The sequence below is a fragment of the Podarcis bocagei genome, assembly GCF_964188305.1.
Source record: "Podarcis bocagei genome assembly, chromosome: 1".
Classification (NCBI taxonomy): domain Eukaryota; kingdom Metazoa; phylum Chordata; class Lepidosauria; order Squamata; family Lacertidae; genus Podarcis; species Podarcis bocagei.
In genome coordinates, this window is record NC_138125.1 from 46,865,903 (window position 1) to 46,890,764 (window position 24,862).

A 24,862-nucleotide genomic window follows, 5' to 3' on the forward strand; every position below is an offset into this window, starting at 1 on the left:
ACAATAATATTTGCCTTGCAAGCCTTGCATTGCACATTATTTATTTTCCTAGTTTAGGCTGAAATCCTTATCCCATCTACTTGGGAGTAAGCTCCACACACACACAACTGTAGTCTTTTAAGAATGTCAGAACTTGGCTCATATTTGTACAATTTATATATTAATTTGCTGTTTTATTAAATTTGTATTAATTTTATTAAAGATTTGCTGTCTTTCATTAAAGAAATAAAGCTTTCAGTGGCTACTAGCCATAATGGCTATGTTCAAGGCTATACACTTCTGTATACCAGTTGCTGGGAGACCCAAGTGGACAGAGTACAGTTGCATTTGGGTCCTGCTTGCAGGCTTCCCGTTAGATCCTCTGGTTGCCACTATGAGAACAGGATGTGGGACTAGATATGGACCTTTGCCCTGACCCATCAGTAATGTTCATTGGGCGAAGACTCCCCTACCCTCTCTCTGGTGTGTACATCAAATGCAAATGTTACTTGAAATGCAGCTGTGTTGGGGGACAACCTTCCTGCGTTTAAAGACATTCTTTTACATAGCCAAAAAGAGGATGAAGAAGGAGAATGGAGGAGAGTATACAGTTAGACCAGTAGTGATGTATGGAAGTGAGAGCTGGACCATAAAGAAGGCTGATCACCGAAGAATTGATGCTTTTGAATTATGGTGCTGGAGGAGACTCTTGAGAGTCCCATGGATTGCAAGAAGATCAAACCTCACCATTCTTAAGGAAATCGGCCCTGAGTGCTCACTGGAAGGACAGATCCTGAAGCTGAGGCTCCAATACTTTGGCCACCTCATGAGAAGAGAAGACTCCCTAGAAAAGACCCTGATGTTGGGAAAGACTGAGGGCACAAGGAGAAGGGGACGACAGAGGACGAGATGGTTGGATAGTGTTCTCGAAGCTACAAGCATGAGTTTAACCAAACTGTGGGAGGCAGTGGAAGACAGAAGTGCCTGGCATGCTCTGGTCCATGGGGTCACAAAGAGTCAGACACAACTAAATGACTAAACAACAACAACAATACAGTTAGATGACAGGTGAGAAGCAGGGAAGTAGAGACAAATGGCAGGGCTACCAGCAGAGAGAATTTGGACAGGGCTGGGGAAGAATTTTTAAAATAAAACACACAAGTGGATATTCATGCCAATACTGCCATCTATTGTTTTGTGTCTTTCACTGCTAATAAGGACAGGAGTCAACAAAACAGGAGCACATACATTATTCATTATTTGCCTTAAGGCATTTGAAGCGCTTCCTAGCCCTGATTCCTGTGCGGGGTATTTTGGTAGACAAACATGTTTTAAGTGGTATACAGAGTTAAGGTTTCTGAATGGTTTTCCAAAAGAAGGAATTGTCCCTTTCTGAACAGCAATCTGTCTAGATTCCTTTTGGTGTAACTTGCAGGCTCCACTTCCATTACAGCGGTTTCCAGCAAAACGTCCGCCATTAGATTAGGCAACCCAAATGGAGAAGCAAGCTGATACCCCCCTGCCAGTCTACAAATACAGCAAATTCATGCTTCTGAAAGAAAACACTTTGTGTTGTTTTGAGCCCCAGCTTTGTCTCCAGTCTCTCTACTTCACTATCCTTATTTATGCCCAGGTTTCGTTGTTTTATTGGAGGCAAGCAAAGGCTACCAAGAGCACAAGCCGTAAAACTGGACTGGCTCCCTAATACACATGTGATGGTTTTGCCCAAAAATTATTCCCTTTGGAGGGAAAAAGATCAAATGAGAGGACAAGGCAGGCATGTCTCCTTACCCTATGCAAAGGTGTTCACGTGATGCTTTTGAGAAACAACTCATCAAACGGCAGTATCTTATAACAAAGCTCAGGAAACACACAATTTTTTGGATAATGTAATGGATTAAAAACGCAGCACTGAAAACACAGTGAATGTACAGTAAACGAGAGAGTGAACGCAGCCTAAGCTAAATCAAATTTTTCTTATGAGGGCTTTAATACAGAAATCTAAGGGCCGCCAATGAATCTGTGAAGACTGGTGGTGGTGGGTAAACGGGTGAAAGTGGGTGCCCTGAGAGCAGTCACAGGGGTTTCAAATTACATTTGGTTAAGTGGCATGTTTTGCAGGGTTTAACATGAAGACATAAGTCTCCTACAATAAATCTCTTAGGCATGATTAGGGATGCAGCGGGGATTAGCAAGGGCTGGCAGAGAGAAACCATTTTCTCTGTCTGTCCTCTCAAGTGCAGCACTCCTAGACTGACGTGACAGGAGCCAAACCGTCCTGAGGCTGGGGGATTCAGCCTCCCCTCCACAACTGGCCACACTGCACCAAGCGCCCACTCTGAGAAGATGCTCAGAGCACTAAAACAGGTTAGTGGCTTTATTCCCATCAACTGTTCGCTTTAAAGAGGCACATATATGTGAAAAAAGCCTTTTCTCTCTACCCTTACCTCATGTGCCTCATTGCTATACTCTATTTTGAAACAGCCTTTTTACTTTTTCGTTTTGCTGGTAAATCTGTGTCCGATGTAGCTCTGTCTAAAAGAAACTGTCTAGAGTGTGATTTATTATAGGAATAGGAGAAGTATGAAAATGCTGCAACATGTTGCATTTGGTACCGTTTTCGAAGTGCATGTTTAACAACAGGACAGTTCCTATGCATTTCAATGAAGCTCCTTCCATGTTAAGTGCATATAGAATTGCAGTCTGGACGAGGAAAAGTATCAACAATGGAAAAAAGAAGAAGGTCCATATTGGTTGTACGCCAGCTTTGCTTTTTTAAAAAGAAAAAATGTATTTCTCAGTTTTTCTTCATTAACAGAATATAGGTATTCCAGAGAGAGAGAGAGAAAGGAAAGGGATTTGTGATTATTGAACATAGGCGTAATAAAAAAATATGTGGTTGCTAATACTCGCTAGCAATTTAAACAGACAAGTGTTGCCTCCAAAGGGTCAATAGAAATAAAAGCTCAATTATTTCTATTTTCCAGGTAGAACCTAATGCGTGCAGCATAATCCTATGCATGTCTACTTGGAAGTAAGCCACATTTATTCAAGGGAACTTCCCAGGTGTGTATAGGATTACAGACTTAAAGGATAGCATTATATGCAGACAATATAGGACACTGCAATGTTGTTTTTGTTTAGTTTTTACTGCAAAGCACAAACAGCAGACTGCAAAGGCAATCTAATGTTTGTGCTTTGATTGTCTTCAAAAAGCCTTTAATTGTGATGCACTTGTAATCTATAAAGTTTATCTGGAATGATAAAAAGGCTAGTAATAGAAATACATTTATTTGAAGACCTATTCACAAAAGTGGATTTGCAATACTTAATGTTATCTAACTATGCACTCTCATACAGCACAAATTTGCAAACCATTTAGAGTACCTTTGCTCCTCCTGGGGAATCAAAATCATAGCACTGCAGACAGCCATCCTTGAATAGTGAATATATGGGATCAGGTTGTTTATTATCAGATTTACAAGCCCAATTTTACGTATCAGGTTTACAATCCCAAACTTTAAGAATAATTTATAACAATACTTCCATTTAGGTCAATTGTTTCTAAGCAATAACTCAGGCATAAGGCAATTTTAGTGGTTTCCAAAAGTATAATCTCAATTATCTTTAGGAAACTATCATGGTCTCTTCATATTTCAAATATATATTACATGTCAACGTGACTGAAAGACCTGCAGATCCAATGGGAACATTACACTTAGGACACCTTATGGGTAAAATAATTCATCTTCTTTAGGGCCTTATTCATGGGCATAGCCAGGGGGCCAGGAAGGGCAGTTACCCCTCCCAAATCAATAAAAATACATAGCTAACTGAGGTTCTGCCCCCCTAACAAAAGGCCCACCCCCCAAACAAAAATTCTGGCTATGCCCATAGCCCTATTAGTGGTTCAGGCATGACCCCTCTCCCCTGACTGCAGTGAGGAGGACCTCAGCAGCATTTACTTTCATCTCCCCCAAATTTTGGCTTGTTGTGTTGATGACACCAGGGATAATGGGTTATAACAAACTCTAGTCAGTTTCCAAAGAACCCAACTTCAATTCAATAGGCTGGCTGAAACTAACCAGGATTTTTTTTAATATACTTCAATCCCTTGTCCAGATGTCATGTGTTATGTACTGAGTTGAATAGGATCCAAACTGCAGCAGTCTGATTGGTCCTAGAACAATAGGATCCAAATTGCAGCAGTCTGATTGGTCCTAGAACAATAGGATTCAGAATGCAGCAGTCTGATTGGTCCAAGAACAATGCAGCAGTATGATTGGTTGGCAGGAACCACCCAATCATGCTCCAGATATAAGTGAATCCACAACCTGATTGGCTTACAGTAGAATTCCAGAATTAACCAATCATGTGCAGCCCATTGTGTAAATAATGTATATAAAGCAGATACTTTGAGGGGACTTTCAGTCATTCCTCCTCACCACTATGAGCTGAATAAAGAGCATGAAATCACTTTGCGACTCTGAGTATATTTCACATGGCATGCCAAAATTCGGAGGAAATGACAGTAAACACTACTGAGGCGTCCTCCCACTTGTGCAGGAGGGTGTGTGGATTGTGGGTTGCAGCTCGCTCAGGTTCATTTTAGTTCTTGCACACTACTCTAAATGATGGTTTGGTTTGATGTACAGACACAACCTCTATGCACCAGCAATTACAAAGCAAAGTTCAGAATTACAAACTGGTGGTCCATAACGTCTGCCAAATTACCATGTTACCATGCCACTTCACCAAATTGTTATGAACCTGCCACTTCCCTGAGTGGCAAGAAGTCTAGGAAGAGCTCTACAGCGTTTAATTTCTTTGAATGAACTTACGGTGAGAGCTTACAGTGGCTTTGTAGTCTTTGTTTTGCTTACATATATACAAGCACTGGTAAAGGCGTCATGAGGGAAATCTGCCTGTGAAGCCTTGTTGCTGCAACCAAGAGTTCTCTATTTAGCCCACAGCTCTTCCTGGAAGATAAAATAGATGTACAAGCTAGCTGCAAAACCTTATGAACTGGCAAGGTGATGAATGGTCAGCTATTTACAAAGGTATTTCTCTTTCTCTGGAATGATGAACCATCAATAACTCTAGCACCAATAAAGGTTTTTCTTGCTCCACAAAACTGTCCCCTTAAATGATTCCCATCCCGGTGATTACATAATACAGTATCTGCCATTAGTCAAAGCATAAGTGAAATGTTTGCCCACTTACACAAAATCATCGCTGTCTTGGGTACCTATTTGTTTTACATCAAGACAGCCACATCTTTAGCAGCCCGTTGTTTGTTTCTGCTTTCAAACACTTAAGGTGTCCTTCTGCAGCTCCTCATTATTTAGTCCATTTTCTACAGTGAGAGGAGCTTCACTCTCATGGGTAGGGGCAATGATGTGAGGAATACTCAATAGGACTTCCTTCTGAGTAGATATGGTTAGGATTGTGATGGACAGTACCCAATGGCAATTGTAGAATAAACAGAAAGTGTCCATTATTTGGGGGGCACACTTTCTAATTCTGTGAAATAACATTTTGAATCTTTGTAAACAAGTCCCTTGTAGATTCCCATTTGGATGAGCTGTATATAAAGTGAGCACCAGCACTGGAATACACCTGACTGTTTCTAAATATTTAGCACTCCTGGAAATAGAGGAGGCAGTGTGCCTAACTCCATTTACCTGGGAGTAAGCCCCACTTAATTTAATAAGGCATGCTTCTAAGCCGATGCGAAGCTAGCTGCGTCCCAGGGGGGTGGGGCAGCGATGTCACCCCCCCCCCCAGGGATGACACCCGGGGCGAGTCGCACCCCAGCACCCCCCTTTCTCCGCCAGTGCTTCTAAGAAGACATGGTTAAGAGTGCAGGATTTTCCAAATAGTTCCTCCACTCGGTGTTACTTTCCTGGCTGTTCTTTCAGCTGCTGCCGCCCCTAGCCAGCTTCACCCCTCCTCCTATGCATTCCTTACCTATCTGCTTCCCTCCTTCCTTTCTTCTAGCAGAGAACAAAGCATGCTGCCCTCCTAAACTGCCGCCTGGGGCAATACCCCAATTTTACCCCCCTTAATATGGGCCTGTTGAATGGGCTTTGGAGCAGAAGCAAGCTACTGATCAGATGTCTGCCTCCCAAGTCAGAGACATAGAATCATAGAGTTGGAAGAGACCACAAGGGCCATCGAGTCCAACCCCCTGCCAAGCAGGAAACACCATCAGAGCACTCCTGTCAAGCCTCTGCTTAAAGACCTCCAAAGAAGGAGACTCCACCACACTCCTTGGCAGCAAATTCCACTGTCGAACAGCTCTTACTGTCAGGAAGTTCTTCCTAATGTTTAGGTGGAATCTTTTTCTTTCTTGTAGTTTGAGACTTGCAGAGTTGGAATGAATCACAAGGATCATCTATAACAACAACAACTTATTTATACCACACCCATCTGGCTGGGCTTCCCCAGCCACTCTGGGAGGCTTCCAACAAAATATTAAAATACAGTAATGCATCAAACATTAAAAGCTTCTCTAAACAGGGCTGCCTTCAGATGTCTTCTAAAAGTCTGGTAGTTGGACTAGATCATCTAGTCCAATCCCCTGCCATGCAGGAATTTTTCACCCAAAGTGGGGTTGGAATCCATGACTCTGAGATTAAGAGTCTCACGATCTACCAAGTTGTACATACACCCTCTGTTTCTCTAAAAAACAATTTAATAAATATATTTTTAGTTTGTTTATTAAATGTATATCTCATTGCTCTTCCTGAAGGACCCAAAGAAGCAATACTTGAGCCCATACCTAATTTTTCATTGATTACATATAACAGCACACAAATAATAACAGAAAATAAAATTAGGAAAATCAAAAAGTACCTTATGGTATATATGCAATTCTGAAGCGATTTTCAACCGACAAGGCAACAAATCAAAATGAACACAACAAATAGTAATATTTTCCTTAAGAACAATTTTATAAATCAACATTTCCACTGGATATAATTAATTCACAATTAATACATAATGGATAAAGTATTTTACAATGCTTAAATTAATTTACCATAAATTTGGCAATTGGGTATTGGTGTTACTTGGTTTACATTTGATGTTGCAATAAAAAGTAAAATGTTCCTGGTTACTGATAAAGGTAGACATAACATACTTTCCCAGTGGATCATAGTGTACAATTGCACTTACCTTGCCTAGAATAATTGTACTCCATACTTTCTGGCCTGGGACAAAGGCTCCTGTTCAGTCTAAATTGGAATAAATAAGATAATCCAATTGTATAAGAATGTGAGTAGCTTATATGATAGAATTAGTAGTTAGGTGGTGCACCTGAAATATCTGGTAGAACCATTTTATATGAGCATTATTACATTTAGAAAAATGTTGCTCCCCTGAGAGAAGCTGACCTTTATCTAATAAGTCCATAATTGCATGTAGACCTCTATTTTCCCATGTTGCAAATTGATGACATTTTTCCTTGTCAAAGAATAACAAATGATTTTAAAGCTGGGATTAAAGGGGAAATTGGAGGGGCTAGCTTTTGTGCCCGGTTCGTCCATACTTCGAAAATAGCTTTTGCAAATGGATTAATAATGATAACTAAATTACATAAAGCAGACAGAAGACAGGGAAGAGCTCTCAAGGACAAACGCTGGAGGCCATGAGTTTCCATAAGCACCCAATGCTGTGAATAGTTATTCCAAATGACATGAATCAATTGCTTCAACTAGAGAGCATTGTTACACAATTGCAGCTTGATTGCTCAAAAAATGCCATTCCTAGTGTGCCTATAAAGAGCACTCGTTTTTAAATGGCGCATAAATATATATATATACAAACAGTTAATAAATTGTTTGCTATTTTTTAAAAAAGATGGTGAAATATAAATCAGAAGTACTGTATGTGAAAGATAAAATACAATCTTGGAGTTCAAATAATTTTTTATAGCAACTGCAAAATATTTAATTCTGCGGTCAACAAACAGCAACAAAACCTGCACATTTCACTGTATAAGGTAAATTATTATCTTGTGCTTGTGAATTCTTATCCCCCATGCCTTACTCCTCAAAGGATAACAGCAATCTATTTTGTTGTCAGTTTTGTATGAGCCCCTAAAAAAGCACTTTTCCCATCACATTTTTTGCCATATAAGCTTTTGCCATTGTTTGTGCATATGCAGCTCACTGTTTCCTCTGTGTGCACATTTTTGTGCCTTTGTTCACACATCAGTCCTTTCAATTTTATGCCTATGAAATCTATCTTGATGTTTCCCATCCACACCAGCTCTGCTTGGTGGGATGTGGTTGTGCTGCATGTTATTGCCCCCTACCCTTGATTAGCCTGATCATACAGTTCCTACCCAGGGTGAACTATCGTTAATTATAACAGTGTGCAGCAACTGCGAAGAAAGCAAATTCCATGTTTGGGATCATTGGGGAAAGGATTCAAAATAAAACTGCCATCGTCAGACTTACTTTTCTTATTTTACAGTGTCTCGAGTAAGAAACCAATACGGTGCTTAAATCAAGCAGAGCTTTAATCAGAATTCCATGTGAGGGGCCATTAGGAAAGGAACTGAAGATAACGCCGCCAAGATAATGCCATTACAAAAAATCTATGGTGTGAAAACACTAGGAATGCTGTGTATAGTTCTAGTTCCCTTATTTTAAAAAGGATACAGTACTGGAAGAGGGCAACCCAAATTATCAAGTGGTTTACTAAAAAGGCAACTAACAGGGAATATGATAGAGGTATGTAAGGTTTTGTATGCTGCAAAGAAAGTGAAGTGGGATAAGTTTTCCTCTTCTCTCAGAACACTATGAGCTGAGTGTTGGAAGATTCAGAACAAACAAAAGGAAGAACTTCTTCACGCAGTACATCGTTAAACTATGGACCTTGCTTCCATTGGATGTAGTGGTGAGGACCACCAATTTGGATTGTTTTAAAGGAGAATTAGACAGTCTATCAATTGCTACTAGCCATGGCGTCTATGTTCTGCCTCCACTAAGAAAGGCAGTACAGGCAACATCCTATTTACGTAGGGATTACATTCCGGGTCATCACGCAGAGCATACATAAACCCATTCCACCCTCTTCCAGTGCCGAACACGGCCCACGGTTGTGCATGCATGGTACATGCACAAATTGAGAATTGCCTGTGTTCTAGCAGCTGGGTAAACCAGTGGGAAAAGTGCTATTCTGCTCAAGTTATGCTTTCAGGCTTTCCTTAGGCATCTGGTCAGTCACTGTGAAAACAGCATGTGGACTAGATAGGCCTTTGGTGTGATCTAGGCTCTTCTTATATTCGTAACATTGCAGTGGATATTTACCAAAAATAACATTAAAAAGTTGAAGCAGGTTAACTTGTTTTCAAAGGCAGTACATTAATGTCATGGGAAACAAAATCATGTCTCATATTGCAATCCATTTCAACTTGTTAGAGATATGGAATTAAGCAATTTGAAATAGCATACTGTATTTCTTATAGGGCCTCATAGCCTATATACCAGTATACAGCTTTTCATTTTAAAGTACAACTGGCTGCTGATACATGTTTTAAACTGTTGGCAATTATGTTTTCTATTACATCTTCCACCAAAAATATGGCTTAATTTACCTTTAAAATACAGTCAAGGCAAAGCCTTGCTGAAGAGTAACAGAGTGTTCTATGCCTGAAGAAGAGTCTTCAGGAATATGAAATAGTTGAGGGAGGTCAATATGAGAGAATTGGGCTCCTGCAGCCACGTCCCCTTTTCCATCTGAAGTTTATTGGTGCATGTTCTGAAATTCTAGTTTTGTGTCAGAGATGGGCTGGACACTGAGGAGGGGTGGCTGGATACTGATGAGTGGGCACCAGGAGAAGGGAAGTTGGAGACTGACTTGGAAGAAGGGATCAGTAATCTTGGGGAGCCTATTACAACCGGGAGGTGAGAGTTAGAGGCAGGAGAAGCTGCAGGATTGGAGAGGGAAGAACAGGTGCAGAGGGAGAGATAGGTCAGGCTAGTATAGAGTCACGGCTTCCATGCCTCCTCCTCCTGCCCCCATCTCTCCTGCCTCACTGTCTCCCAGGACAAGAAGAGGATTGAAGCAAAAGGAACAGAAGCAGGTTACTTGGAGGCGGAGTCTTTGCCTGCTTGTGCGCAGCTCAGGTGGGGAAGATACATAGTGTAAACTGAGGTCAGGGACAGAGCCTCCCTGTGGCTGCAACTGCCTAATTGGGTGCACACTTAGAAGTAGCTGAAGGACGTAGGACTTTGGACATACCTTTCCCTAACTTGTAAGTGTACTTTTGACAATAAAGTGTTAATTCCTCACTCTGTACATTCCTTGTCTGAGAGCTCCATTAGTTTTTGTAGAGATTATGTCAGGGGTCAGCAACCTTTATCAGCCGTGGACCGGTCCACCGTCCCTCAGACCATGTGGTGGACCGGACTATATTTTGAAAAAAAATATGAACAAATTCCTAAGCCCCATTAATAATCCAGGGATGCATTTTAAATAAAAGCACACTTTCTACTCATGTAAAAACACCAGGCAGGCCCCACAAATAACCCAGAGATGCATTTTAAATAAAAGTACACATTCTTTTTTTTATAAAAAAATATTTATTACTTTTAAAGATTACAAAAAGGGAAAAGAAGGAAAGGAAAAGAAAGAAAAAAGATAAAAAAACAAAAAAATACAATACAATGTATACACAATACACAACACAACACTAACACAATAAACTAAGCAAGACATAACAAACACAATTTAAAACACACATCAAACCATTTCAATATCATATCTTACATTCACTTGTTTCAACGACCTCCTCACACCTCCCTTTTTGTATTCCACTTCTATTAATTGTTTCAGCAATTCCTTTCCATCTTCCTCTATTTTCTGTCATATAGTTGTCTTAACATATTTTAACCTTATTTTCCCTTTAATACTCCAATAATCTACTTGTACTTAATTCCTTCTAACATTTCTGCTAAAGCCGTATAGTTTCATTCCAACATTTTTCTAACACTCATTAATTTTACAATATTTCCATAAATAGTCTTTAAACTTTTTCCAATCTTCCTCCACCGTCCCCTCTCCCTGGTCTCGGATTCTGCCAGTCAATTCCATATAGTCCATCAACCTGGTAATCTTCTGTCCGAGGCTCTTAAGTCTTTTCCAAGTCCTTTCTGCAAGTCTTCTTCATATTTATACATGCACTTTACTTTGTCTTCTACTGATCTTATTTTTATTTTCCTTCCTTTGAGACTGAAGAGTAGATCTCAGGGAAACTCCCACCTAGAGATGATTTTATTCCTTCTCGACAGGGCAGCCAAGTCTCCGTAATTAAAACTAAGATCCAAAAGATATTTCGGGACGTCATTCAAAATTTCTCCAAGTCTGAAGGCCCTCACAATTTTAATCTCTTCTTGACCCAAGTGCAGGTCCCAAAAATCAGCAAGTTCCTGTGTAAGGGGATCTATCAAACTTTCCTTCTCCAGTTCAGGTAGAGCTCTGATCCTCAAAATCTGATTTTCTTTACATTCAATCATAAAAGGCATCAACTTATGATCATCAAGTTGCATCCGTAAAGCTGGGACTCTCTCTCTCTCCAGTTGTGTTACTTTAGGTTCAACAACAGCAACTTTCTCCCTGATCTTCTCCGCAGTTTTCCATGTCAAAGTAGATTCCTGTATCAATTTCTGAATAGTTTCTGTATTGATGTTCACTTTTTGTCCCAAATTATCGATTTTGGTAGTTACCACATCCACCTTCTTGTTAAGCTGTTCCAGTGAGTCGTTTATCTTACTTAATGCAACCACTAAGGCCTCTTCTGTCGACATTCTTAACCGATTCAAGGTCAGTCCCAGAATCTCACAGCTTTTTATCTTGCAGCTGGAAATTCCCCCAGCTCAGCTCTTGTAACAGTTTCAAAGGCTTCCTATAGAGGGAAACAGTTTCTATTTGTATTGGTCCTTTTAAACACAGTCCAGACAATAAAGTTAGTTTCAATTTTCAATTACTTTTACTTCTTTTTAAACGCAGACGGAGACAATGGAAACAAAGTATTTCTCTTATTTAACTAGCTGTCAGTGAACGTTCTAATCGCAGTCAATAAGCATCCTAAGGCACGTCAGTCCTACTGGCAGCCCATTTCCAGGATCGGAGTGGTGGTATTTTAACTCTGTTCGCTCTCTCCTGCAGGTATATTCGGTCCAAAACTTTCCCCCCTCTTCTCCTGCCACCAAGGGGGGTTTAATATTTTTTACCGATGGAAATTTAGTCCTTTACGATAGACTTTCCGTGACTTCAGCTTGCATTCATTGCTTCAATCTATTTACAAAGGGGGAAGGTGGACTTCCTGTTTTGGACCTCCCCGTTTCGACACCAAATTAAGACGTTTAAAAATCCAATTCTCCGCTCTACTCACGGGTTGTTGCTTTAAGATCAAATTGTCCACAGGAAAAAGTCAGCGCTCTCCGGCAACTGCTATGCGGCTTTGCTCCGTGGAAGAAGCAATCAATTCGAAGCACCGCGCCGCTCACCCCACATCGCTCCGGATCCCCGAAACCGGGTTTCCCCGCGAGTAGGGGAGGCGCAAAAGGTGCCAGCCGAATCCCACGTTCACAGGCTTCACCCGCCTGTGATTTTTAGTGGGTCTTCACCTTCGCCGTGGCAGCCAGACCCGAATTTCCACGAGGCAAATTCCTCCCGATCAGAGGAATTCCGCCATTAATGGAGGCGCCAACCCGGAAGTCTCAATAAAAGGACACATTCTACTCATGTAAAAACACGCCGATTCCTGGACCGTCCATGGGGCAGATTGAGAAGGCGATTGGGCCGCATCTGGCCCACGGGCCTTAGGTTGCCTACCCCTGATTTAAATGCTTTTTCAAAACATTGAATAGAGGATAAAATTAAAAGCTTAGAACATTCCCACCTTTCAATCAGTTTCGGAACCATGGACTCATTAGCACAATTCAGAAGAAACTTCCCAAATCACATTGAAAGCTAAATAAATTTAACATTTATGTGAGGAATTAAAACCAATGGGATTTATGTTTCTGGTTTTAACCCCCTATATGAGCCCATATGAGCCCAAAGGAATATGTTTCTACCCTACTGGATCGGCCGCAAATCAATCCCACCTAAATGCTATTGGAATCTACAACAGCAACCACGCCGGCCATTGGCCATACTAACAGGGCTGATGAGAAGTAGAGTGTGACAACATCTGAAAGGCCACTGTTTCCCGATCCCTGAACTAACCAGCATTCTCCATGGAAATCAGTGGGACTTACTTCCAAATAATGCATATATATATATATATATATATATATATATATATATATATATATTTGCTTTCGTAGATTTTCACGGGTACAGGAATGCAGGTTTTGGTGTCTTCGGGTGTCTTCCCGTGTAAGAGTTGGGGTGTCTAGGCGACGTTTCGACGAGGTCTCACTCGTCATCTTCAGGCTGGTGCTTTCGGCTTCTTGTTACTGGAACAGAGCAGGATCTCAGTGTTTGAGTTCCTATAAATACTGTTGAGGGGGTGTGGTGTATAGCCTCCAACGTTCTGGGTAGAGAGGAAGTTCCCAGGTTAGTGTGTCTTTTCTTCTTTTGTTCATTAATTACTTGAGGGATATCTTGAGTGATTTCTTGAGTGATATTCTGAGTACCACTTAGGAGGGTCATTAGGTGTGGATTAGTTGCTAAAGCTTATATATCAGAAGACATAGCCCCAGTGTGAGACTGGTGTGAGAACTTGCAAGTTCTTGCAAGTCTTGGATAACATCTTAAGAGACTATACAGGATGCTAGAATGCACGTTATATTAATACACAGGAGAAAGGCAGTAATCTCTCTCTCTCTTTCTGTTTCACAGGCTTCTGCTATAGGCCTTTGCCCGTGCATCCTGATAATCTGATTAGGAGATTTTGTTGAGCAACACTTCTTTTCCTAACACTGTGACTATGGCTGTCCTGAGAGTAAAATTCACCAAAACCAAGAGAGACAAATTGGCTCAAATCCTGTGGATCCTCAACTGGATTTCTGTGGTGTCTGGTGTAATTCTGTTCAGCCTGGGACTTTTCCTGAAGATCGAACTCAGAAAGCGAAGTGAGTTGATGGGCAAAGGGGATATTAACTCTGTCCCCAACATGCTAATATCTGTAGGGGTTGTAGCATGCATCATCAACTTTCTTGGAGGTAAAATCTGCTATGACTGCACAGACTCCAACAAATTCAACCGATGGAAGTTGTTTATGCTCCCTTATATTGTTTGCACGTTCTGCTTCACCTTCTGCATTTTGGTAGGTGCTGTCATGTGTTATACCATGAGAAATGAACTGGAGGAATCTCTGTATCTGGGGCTGAGGGACGCTATTAAGTTCTACAAGGACACAGACATTCCTGGAAGGTGCTTTTTAAAGAAAACCATTGACATATTACAAATCAGATTCCAATGCTGTGGAAACAATGGTTTCAGGGATTGGTTCGAAATTCAGTGGGTCTCAGTTCGCTATCTGGATATGGCTTCAAAGGATGTTCAAGAGTAAGTATTAAATGTATAATATTTTCTGATGTTGTCTCGCAAAATCAGTTTTGGTTGAGCAAATGAATCTGAGTATATAAGAAGAAGAAGAGTTTGGATTTGATATCCCGCCTTTCACTCCCTTTAAGGAGTCTCAAAGCGGCTAACATTCTCCTTTCCCTTCCTCCCCCATAACAATCACTCTGTGAGGTGAGTGGGGCTGAGAGACTTCAGAGAAGTGTGACTGGCCCAAGGTCACCCAGCAGCTGCATGTGGAGGAGCGGAGACACGAACCCGGTTCCCCAGATTACGAGACTACTACTGCTCTTAACCACTCCACCACACTGGCTCCCAACCGGGAAACACTAGGGAATGCCATGGTAGCCTAGAGAAAGCAATGAATTTAAGAGCAACCCAACTGAATCAGGCCAAAGGCTCATCTACTTCAGCATCCTGTTCTTCGAGTGGCTAACCAGATGCTTATGGGAATCTTACAAGTAAGACCTGACTGGAACAGCAGTCCTCCCACTTATGGTTCTCAGCGACTGATATTCAGAGGCATGCTTCCCCTGACAGTGACTAGCTTTATCTGTCATTGTTTTGCTTAATCTTCTTTTAAAAACCATCCAAATTTGAGTTCATCAATACATCTTGTGGTGTGGAAGCAAATTCCATAGTTTAAATATATGCCCTGTAAAGAAGCTCTTTTTTTTTTGGTCTGTCCTGAATCTTCTACCATTCAGCTACATTGGATGGCTCTGAATTCTAGTACTATATGAGAGCTAATGACTTCTCCCTCTCTATGCCATGCATACTGTTAAACACTCTGTCATGCCCTCCTTAGTCACCTTTTCTCTAAACTAAAAAGCCCCAAATGTTATAAGCTTTCCTCATAGGGGAGGTGCCCCAGTCCTTGATCGTTTTGGTTGCCCTTTCCCAGCTCTATAATATCATTTTTGAAGGGAACCATCCAAGACGGTAACCAGGCAGGAGTGAAGTAGAGGCATAATTACTCATGGCACACAGTGATGCTGTTAAACTAATAAAGCAAATGTATTTAAATAGGACAAATATAATTTTAAAGAGAAGCGCCTAGTCTGTTGACATATAGAAATAAACAAAACCATTGTAAACTATTTAATTATCCCACTCTATTAGTCCAAAGACTTACATGGCTGCTTTCGATTTTAAAACAGTGCTAAAAATAAATCAAAACACACACAATAAATATTCAGAAGCAGCATCACAAACAAGGAAAAACCACATTCAGCTCAAGAGTAAAAGACCTAAAAGGCCTGGGCAAATGAAAAGGACTACAGTTGTGTCAAAGAGACATTATGGTCAGCGCCAGGCTAGCTTCACTGGGGGGAACTATTCTACATCCAGGCTGCTGCAATGGATGTAGAAGAAGGTGGGGGAATTCAGTGAAAGGTATATGAGGAAGAGCTTAACAGCTGGGCAATTTCATGCAGAATAAGAGGGTCCTTCAGAAACCCAGGTCTGCACTGCTTGCAAATTGAAAAGAAATATACTTCTTGGAAACAAACCAGCAGCCAATTCAGCTGTTTCCAAAAGTGATATGTTTATGAGCTGTTCTACTAGTTGCCTAGTTAGGGATCTTGCTACTCTATTTTGCACCAAGTGAACTTTCCATTTTCCAGAGGAATAGCTAAGCTAGTTTGTTACAGCAAAAACAACATCAACCAAGTACTGTGGCCACTTAAAGACTAACAAATGTATTACGGCATCAGTTTTTGTGGACTACAGTCCACTTCACCAGATGCATGAAATCTGTATCTGTAACACAGGAGAAGACTGAATGCATCTGGATGGTTAAATCCTGTCAAAGGCAACACCTTTAAGCACATTTTAAACACATTGTCCCCCCTCAAAGAATTCTGGGCACTGTAATTTGTTAAGGATTGCTGGGCATTGTAAGGGTAAACGACAGTGCCCGGAATTCTCTGAGGGGAGGAAATGTGCCCTGAATGTGCTTTAAGGATGGAGTGTGTCCACACTAGCAAGCTGACCTATTTACTACTCTCACAGTGTCTATTTTCCACATCTTTGTTGCAGCCGCCTAAAAAGCAACGTCGATGGGAAGTTCTTGGTGGATGGAGTCCCCTTCAGTTGTTGCAACCCAATCTCACCCCGGCCCTGCATCCAGTATCAGCTAACAAACAATACAGCTCACTACAACTATGATTTTATGACAGAAGAACTTAATATTTGGATGAGAGGATGCAGGGAAGCCCTACTGGATTATTACACTGACATCATGAGATCCATCGGGATCACTGTGCTCCTCATCTGGTTGTTTGAGGTAAAATATTACAGCACAGCTTTCAGAGCTTCTTGTTTCGCAAGTGCTACGATGAATGCAGTCCTCCAGGCCTTTCTGGCCCTTGAGGCTCTCCATAGGCAATGGCCCTCACCGGACCTGATGTGTTTAAGCACCATAAATGCTTTGGGCTGACTGGAATGTGCCCTTGAGCTCTTGTTCGGCTGGACAGAGGGGTGTGGGTGTGTGTAGAAATATAAATAGATTTGAATTGTTGGTTTTTTTAATATATATATATAAAAATTGAATTGTTGGTTTTAAAAATATATATATAATTGAATTGTTGGGTGTGTGTGTGTGTGTATCTCACTGTTTATGGAGGAAGTAACATGCAGTATTAAATATTCATCAGGCTTTAAAGTAGATAAGAATAAGATTCCTTAAAATTCATCAGCTTGTTCTTTTTTGGGGGGAGGGAACAGGACGTTCCAACAACACACCTCTCCTTTTCACGGTCTCCTTTAATGTAGGGCAAATAACATGACTGTGACAAATAAAAGCTTCTTATGTCTGATGATGCTCACAAGTAACAGTGACCTTTTGAGTCTGGGGCATCCAAAAATACCAGCAATTTTATCCCTTACTATGCTTGCTGTAAAGCTACATCAAGGCAGAAAAGGTTCTAGCGGAAGACTAAAAGCACAATAACAGTAGCCTCGCCACTAGATAATTCCTAAAATTTTCAATTGGCATTGGGACAAAGTCTAAATTACCTCAGACTTAACTTTTTGAAAACAATTAAGGGTCTCAAATGTGTGTACCTGGGGTTAATACATTCAGATAATGCACAGAAAGGTGAACCAAAAGGAGATATAATAATAATAATAATAATAATAATAATAATAATAATAATAATAATAATAATATATTTATATGTCACCCATCTGACTGGGTTGCCCCAGCCACTCTGGGTACCTTCCAATAAGTTAAAACATAGTAAGACATCAAACATCTGAAGGCAGGGAAGTTTTTTTTATGCTTGATGTCTTCTAAAAGTCAGATAGTTGTTTATTTCCTTGACATTTGATGGGAGGGCGTTCCACAGGGCAGGCGCCACTACCAAGAAGGCCCTCTGCCTGGTTCCCTGTAACCTCACTTCTCGCAGAGAGGGAATCACCAGAAGGCTCATGGAGCTGGACCTCAGTGTCTGGGCTGAGCAATGAGGGTGGAGACACTCCTTCAGGTATGCAGGGCCGAAAATGTACGAAAGGGATTGAGGCAGAAAATACTCAAAATCAGTGTTGTGTTATGTTTTGCTAATTCTCAATTGGCTAGTTTATCTTTTGAGAGGGAGGGAGGAGGAGGAGGAGGAGGAGAGAGAGAGAGAGAGAGAGAGAGAGAGAGAGGGAGAGGGAGAGAAAGAGGAGGAATATAGGAGGGCCATTGTGGAGGTCCTGGGAGAGAATGGAGTATAAGAAGCTGCTTCATACCATATGCTTCATCTAGCTCAGTATTGTCTACACTGACTTGGTTGTGGATCTCTAGGATTTCAAAGTGTTCCTTTCTGGCTCTATCTGGACATGTTGGGGATTGAACCTGGTATCTTCTGCATGCAAAGTAGATGCTCTGTCAATGAGCCATAAAGGTAAAGGTACCCCTGACCATTAGGTCCAGTCGTGGACGACTCTGAGGTTGCGGTGCTCATCTCGCTCTGCGTTTGTCCGCAGACAGCTTCCGGGTCATGTGGCCAGCATGACTAAGCTGCTTCTTGCGAAACAGAGCAGCGCATGGAAATGCCATTTACCTTCCCGCCAGAGTGGTACCTATTTATCTACTTGCACTTGACATGCTTGTGAACTGCCAGGTGGGCAGGAGCTGGGACCGAACAACGGGAGCTCACCTCGTCGCAGGGATTTGAACCGCCAACCTTCTGATTGGCAAGCCCTAGGTTCTGTGGTTTAGACCATAGCGCCACCCGCGTCCCTCAGTGAGCCATATCCCACCCTTGATGTAAGATAAAGCATGACACCACCTAGCTGCGCTGGTAGCATGCTTCACTTGGAAATCCTCATCTTTTAGTGTATAATAAAATTTGAGAAAGCCAAGAAATTCATTGCTAAAATATTCCATTAAGCCTAACATTAAAACATTAATAGTAAATAATTTAAATACAAAGAACAGAATTGCAACACTAAGCAATTCCAGTTCCCAGTGGTCATAACAGTATTCTTAATAAGCGTTTATTTCTTTTTTTCATTGGTTAATGGTTTGTAATGTTAATTTGGTTCTTTTTCTCTCTCTAGCTGTCTGTGCTTACTGGAGTTCGTTACCTTCAAACAGCAATGAAGAATGTTCTCCTCCTGGGTGATCCGCAGTGTGACTCAGATGGTTGGTTGCTTGAGAACAGCTTTGTAGAAACTGCCAAAAACAACATCAACATCATTAAGAATCTTGGCAAGGCTAATCAGATATCAACGGTTTCAGGGAATGACCCTAACATGGACATTAAAACTGCAAACCACGGTCCAGAGAATGTTCCAACAAAATCAATCCCCACAGCTTAACTGGATGCAGCACTCAAGACTTCTAATATGGTTTGGCATCACAGTCACTACTGTGCATTTTTGCTGTGCGTTTTTCCCCACAGGTGAGAATAAAACGAGAATCCAAAGAATGGAATCAGTAAACCACATCCTGGTAACAAGACGAAACATGAAGACTTCTGGCAGAGGGTAGAACTTCAATGTACTTACCCAGTTTCTGAATTTACAGTGTTACCTAGTTCTACACAGCTCTTCTCTCTCTCTTTTATGCACATAGAATGATGGTTTGGAATTTGCAATGTTTTCCCCCCTTCTTTTACTCTAAATATGTTATGCCCAGTGTTTATGAAATGTGAACACCAGGAAGATAACTGCATTGCTGTATGAAACAGACTGAACACTATATAGCTTTAGGAGTGGTGGGTTTTTAAATCATTTATCACTCAGTCTTTTTGTAGGTCAAGTTGTTCCTATATTTTGCAGTGACTGTACCTGCCTAAAGCACAGCTTTCTAAAATTCCCAAGTCCACTTTCTGCACTCTCGTCACAAAAAAAGCTTGTTATATCATCTGAATATATTTTATCTTAATGTGACAGAAGTATCTTTATTCACTTAACTGCTGTAAGGCTGCCTTAATTGAATGCAATTTATTGTCACTGTAAGTTTTGAACTTACAACACTTCAAACCTGTTTCTTTAACAGGTTTTTCCATCTCCACCGTATTAAGCAGTTCGCCCCTTACCTTTCTCACCCTGATCTGGCCACAGTGATCCATGCGACGGTCACCTCCAGGCATGATTATTGTAACTCGCTCTACGCGGGGCTGCCTTTGAAGCTGACCCAGAAACTCCAGTGGGTGCAGAATGCTGCAGCGAGACTCCTTATGGGGTCCTTGCCACGGGATCACATTCATCCAGTGCTTTACCAACTGCACTGGCTCCCGGTGGAGTACAGGTTCAAGTTTAAGGTGCTGGTTTTGACCTTTAAAGCCCTACTCGGCCTAGGACCCACATACCTACGGGCCCGTCTCTCCTGGTATGCCCCATGGAGGACCTTAAGGTCCACAAATGACAACACTTTGGAGGTCCCAAGCCACAAGGTGGTTAGATTGGTCTCAACTAAGGCCAGGATCCTTTCAGTTCTGGCCCCGACTTGGTGGAACGCTCTGTCACAAGAGACTAGGGCTCTGCGGGACTTGACATCTTTCCACAGGGCCTGCAAGACAGAGCTGTTCCGCCTGGCCTTTGGTTTGGACTCAGTCTGACCCTTATGTTTCCCTCCCCTTACGGTTTTGATCCATGGGCTACTTTTAAAATGAGGCTGCATTTAAAATTGCATTTTAACCTGTATTTTAAATTGCTCCCCCCTATGTTTTTATTGTAATTTTACTGCTGTTAGCTGCCCTGAGGGCGGGGTATAAATAAATTTTTATCTGGCTGGGGAGGGCGGGGTATAAATAATTTTTTTTATTATTAACTTGTAATTTGAAAGCAAATCATTCAGGGCAGTTATAGATTTGCATTCTGAAATAGGGCTCCCTCATAAAGGTGCTAAAGTGAATAAAGGTTGGCCTCAAATCCCAAACGAATAATGAAGTGAGAGAGAGAGAGAGAGAGAGAAAGAAGGTTCCAGGAACAGAAATGAAACCACAGTGGACCTTACAATATAGAATTTAGCATACACTAAAATATGTGCATGTTGTGAGTAACAGCTAGCAGATAGCAACTTTGCAGTATGTAATTCAGAACTAGGTATCAAATAAAAACACTTTCAAGTCTTTATAGATATTTATTAGCAATGGTGACTAAGTGAATAAAAAATTCAATGTTTTTTTTCTAGAAAAATAGGTGCCGGTACTCACCATGAAGTTGTTACAGTAAGTGCCACACTTTTTAACAACAAAAAGAGGTGCCGGTACTGCGTACCCTCGAGTACCCCTGGGGAAAACACTGGTTATGCTGCTAGGTACCAGTAGCTCATAATTTAAATTTTGAAAATATGCGAATGCATTAATATTTCACTCTGCTCTTTTTCAAAAAATCCCAGAAGTTACAGACTGAAAAAGAAAGAGATTATGCTCTCTATATTATCAAAAACTATATTAGTATAGTTTTTGTAAATATAATGTTTGGTTTGCACTTGCAAAGGGTGAAAATGTCCAAATAAAATCAATCCATTTAAATTACCTGAAAGTGTACATGTGTGTGTGTCCATTCATTCTTCTATAAGGATACTAGGAGAAATTCCACCCTGCTTCCTCCTGCACAAGGGGCCATTATGATAATTTAGTCTGATTTTCTCCCAATTTTCTCAGTAGCAGATTGTGCAGTAAGGAGAAAATTATTCCTTATTAGACATGTGACCTACCTGTAATTTGTTGAAGAATGGCAGCTGCGGCTCAACCCCTTTTGCAAATCACAAGCTCTAGGGAGGAGAGTTGGGGGCAAGAGCAGTTTCTCTGGACATATTTGGATTACTAGTAGTCACCACAGATAACTGACCTCAGAAATCACCATTTCAGTTGATGGTGAACCAATCTTTTTATGGTAACTTAATTGTGCTTAATGCTACATACATGATTACACAAATCAAGTGATTAAGCGCAGCTCCTTCTGGCATGGTGCCAGGCTCTGATGAAGGAGCCTGCTGTGGGGGTGCCTGTTTGCGCCCTTTCAAAATTGTGCCTGGGGCTACAGCCCCCATGCTATGCACCACAGTGGTACCTATTTATCTACTTGCACTGGCATGCTTTTGAACTGCTAGGTTGGCACCAACCCTTCAAATTCATCAGCATGAATGTCAGATTTTCTTTCATGAGCCCAGTTGCAGACTTACAGAGACCCTTTTTGTAGCTTTGACTGCATCATTCATTTGGAAACAGCCAAGTCCTCTTCCTATTCTGTCTCTGGTGGATGGGTGGGTTGGTTAAGTTACCTAGACAGAGATTTTGTGGGCCAGCATCCTTCTTTAGGACCATTCTCTTTATCTATCTATCTTTCTATCTATCTATCTATCTATCTATCTATCTATCTATCTATCATCTATCTATCATCTACCCATCTATCTAATTTGTATACTGCCTTCATCTGAAGATCATAGGACAGTTCACAACATAAAAATGATAACATAAAATACATAAAGCAAAAACAAAGCACCAACTCCCCTCCCACAACACATTTAAAAGGTCACACAGAGTTTAATCACACAACTCTGTTATAGAAAAACGTTTTCACCAGGCACCTAAAGATCTGTAATAAAGACACCAGATAAACCTCCTTGGGGTGAGCATTCCACAAGCAGGGGGCCACTGCAGAAAAGGTCCGTTCTCATGTTGCTGCCCTCTGGACCTCTCACGGAGTGGGAACATGAAGAAGGGCCTCAGAGGGTCTGGGTTGGTTCACAGAGGGAGAGGCGGTCCACTGCCTCTCCTGCAGAGGTAAAGTTCAAGAAGAGCTGGGTGTCATCAACATATTGCTGACAACATATTCCAAACCTCTGGATAACTCCACTCAGCGGTTTCATGTCGATGTTAAAACAACATAGGGGATAAAATCAAACCCTGAGGAACCCCACATTGAAGGCTCCACTGAAGGCTCACATTCAAGTCATCCATAGAAAGTCATGCAAGCTTCACATGTTCTCAAGCTCTTAAAAGGAGGACAACCAGCCAGTTATTGTTATAAATGTGAAGTAAGCATTAGTCACCCAGAAATGAAACTGGACAGGCAGAGATGTGGCAAGGCTTTCAAAAAGGTTTCGTGTTTAGAAAAAGTGGACACTCAAGCAGCAACACTTGTTTAAAATTGAGGGGACTAGTAACTTGGAGAGATATGGCAGGTGTCAGGGAACTGACATCGGAGGGAGAGGCGAAGGGGAGGCTCCCAGATGATGCTGGCGAAGGACCCAGCCACAGGGGGAGAAACAGCTCAGTAGAGGGGGAAGCCAATCAGCGCAACACCAGGGATGAAGGGGGGCAGACATGGGAATTGGAGAGAGGGCTCCAGAACTCTTCACTGGACATCAGTGAGGAGAGCCCAGGTCCTCCGCTACCCACGCCTTCCCTGCGCAGAAGACTCCTGCGCAGTGAGAGGAGGAGGAGACTGGGTGTCAGACAACTTTTGTGTTGGAAGAGGTTCAAGAAACGCCCACTGACGGATTCTGCCAGTGACTGAGGCAGCCACCATGAGAAGGGGCTGTGCAGTCAGAAAGTTTTAACAAGGCAAATTAGCCGAGAAAGGCACCAGTTTACGCACGAGTAACTCATACCCATTACAGCAGGCATTTTCCTTAGAATCTTTGGCAGAAAAGATTCTAACCCAGAATAGTCTCAGCATTGCTTGTAGGATGACACCTCTAAGGGTGATTTCTCTTTCTTCTTTCTCATACACTTTTGTTTAGTATCTCCTAAGTGCTCATGTACCACCAAGATTATTATGACAGGTTGGAAACCATGGATGTAAGTAAGCATCTAGCCCCAGGGTAGACACGAGCGCAGCCCATAGCTAATTTTCTGTTGGTCTATTACCCTAGAGCTTGCTGGAATTCTCACAAATAAGGTTGACCCAGCAAGGCATATCACTTAAGTAAGAGTATATAGCCAGGATCACTTAACGCAGATTAATTAAGCTTTAACTGTTAAGTAATCTCTCGTATTCTTTTTTTAAATGTAAAATGAGCAAGCCAACCTTTCCTAGTGCACCAGTACAATGATACTTCCAACATTTTCCAGAGTTTAGAAATATTTGTGTTCCAACCAAGGAAAACTAGCTCAAATAGCAGCACAGTCCTTCTTCGAATTCTCATTAGAGGAGACACAGATGGCATTAGCAAGGCAAGTCTCTAAGCTGCAGCATCTGCTCAGATACAGAAATAAATACGATTTGTTGTAGACTTCTGCTCCTAGTGTGGTGTAGTGGTTAAGAGCGGTAGTCACGTAATCTGGGGAACCGGGTTCGCGTCTCCGCTCCTCCACATGCAGCTGCTGGGTGACCTTGGGCCAGTCACACTTCTGTGAAGTCTCTCAGCCCCACTCACCTCACAGAGTGTTTGTTGTGGGGGAGGAAGGGAAAGGAGATTGTTAGCCGCTTTGAGACTCCTGAAGGGGAGTGAAAGGCGGGGTATCAAATCCAAACTCTTCTTCTTCTTCTTCTATTTATCATCAATGTGTAAGCCAATCAGAAATAGGAGAGCAACGTGTGTGTTTTTAAAAAAAACACCTTGCCACACATGGAAATAGATCCACCGCATTCAGACAGTTTAAGACACTGGTCTTAAGGCACCTATATAAGAACCAACGCAAGATCCCCTCATTTGACAGGTATATACATCACATATACTTACACTAGTACAGTGGTACCTCGGGTTACAGACGCTTCAGGTTACAGACTCCGCTAACCCAGAAATAGTATCCCGGGTTAAGAACTTTGCTTCAGGATGAGAACAGAAATTGTGTTCCAGCGGTGCGGCAGCAGCAGGAGGCCCCATTAGCTAAAGTGGTACCTCAGGTTAAGAACAGTTTCAGGTTAAGAACAGACCTCCAGAACGAAT

General features: G+C 41.6%; 1 protein-coding gene across 2 annotated transcripts; it reads left to right on the top strand.

Annotated features, from left to right (window-relative positions):
* Positions 1-13,760: 13,760 nt before the first annotated feature.
* On the top strand, positions 13,761-19,852 carry LOC308584728 (photoreceptor outer segment membrane glycoprotein 2). 2 transcript variants are annotated; one of them, XM_081189730.1, is made up of 4 exons: positions 13,761-14,075; positions 14,274-14,511; positions 16,567-16,813; positions 19,075-19,852. In XM_081189730.1, exons 1-4 carry the CDS (start codon positions 13,931-13,933, stop codon positions 19,333-19,335), a joined length of 891 nt encoding a protein of 296 aa, XP_081045856.1. In that variant the 5' UTR covers positions 13,761-13,930; the 3' UTR covers positions 19,336-19,852. The 2 variants fall into 2 exon arrangements, with proteins under 2 accessions (XP_081045856.1, XP_081045855.1); XM_081189729.1 differs by having other exon boundaries at positions 13,761-14,511.
* Positions 19,853-24,862: the final 5,010 nt, after the last annotated feature.

Coding starts and splice junctions, on each gene's coding strand:
- LOC308584728 (XM_081189729.1), top strand. CDS start 13,931: ATGGCTGTCCTGAGAGTAAAATTCACCAAAACCAAGAGAGACAAATTG. Junction 14,512..16,566: donor GCTTCAAAGGATGTTCAAGA/GTAAGTATTAAA, acceptor TCTTTGTTGCAG/CCGCCTAAAAAGCAACGTCG. Junction 16,814..19,074: donor TCCTCATCTGGTTGTTTGAG/GTAAAATATTAC, acceptor TTCTCTCTCTAG/CTGTCTGTGCTTACTGGAGT.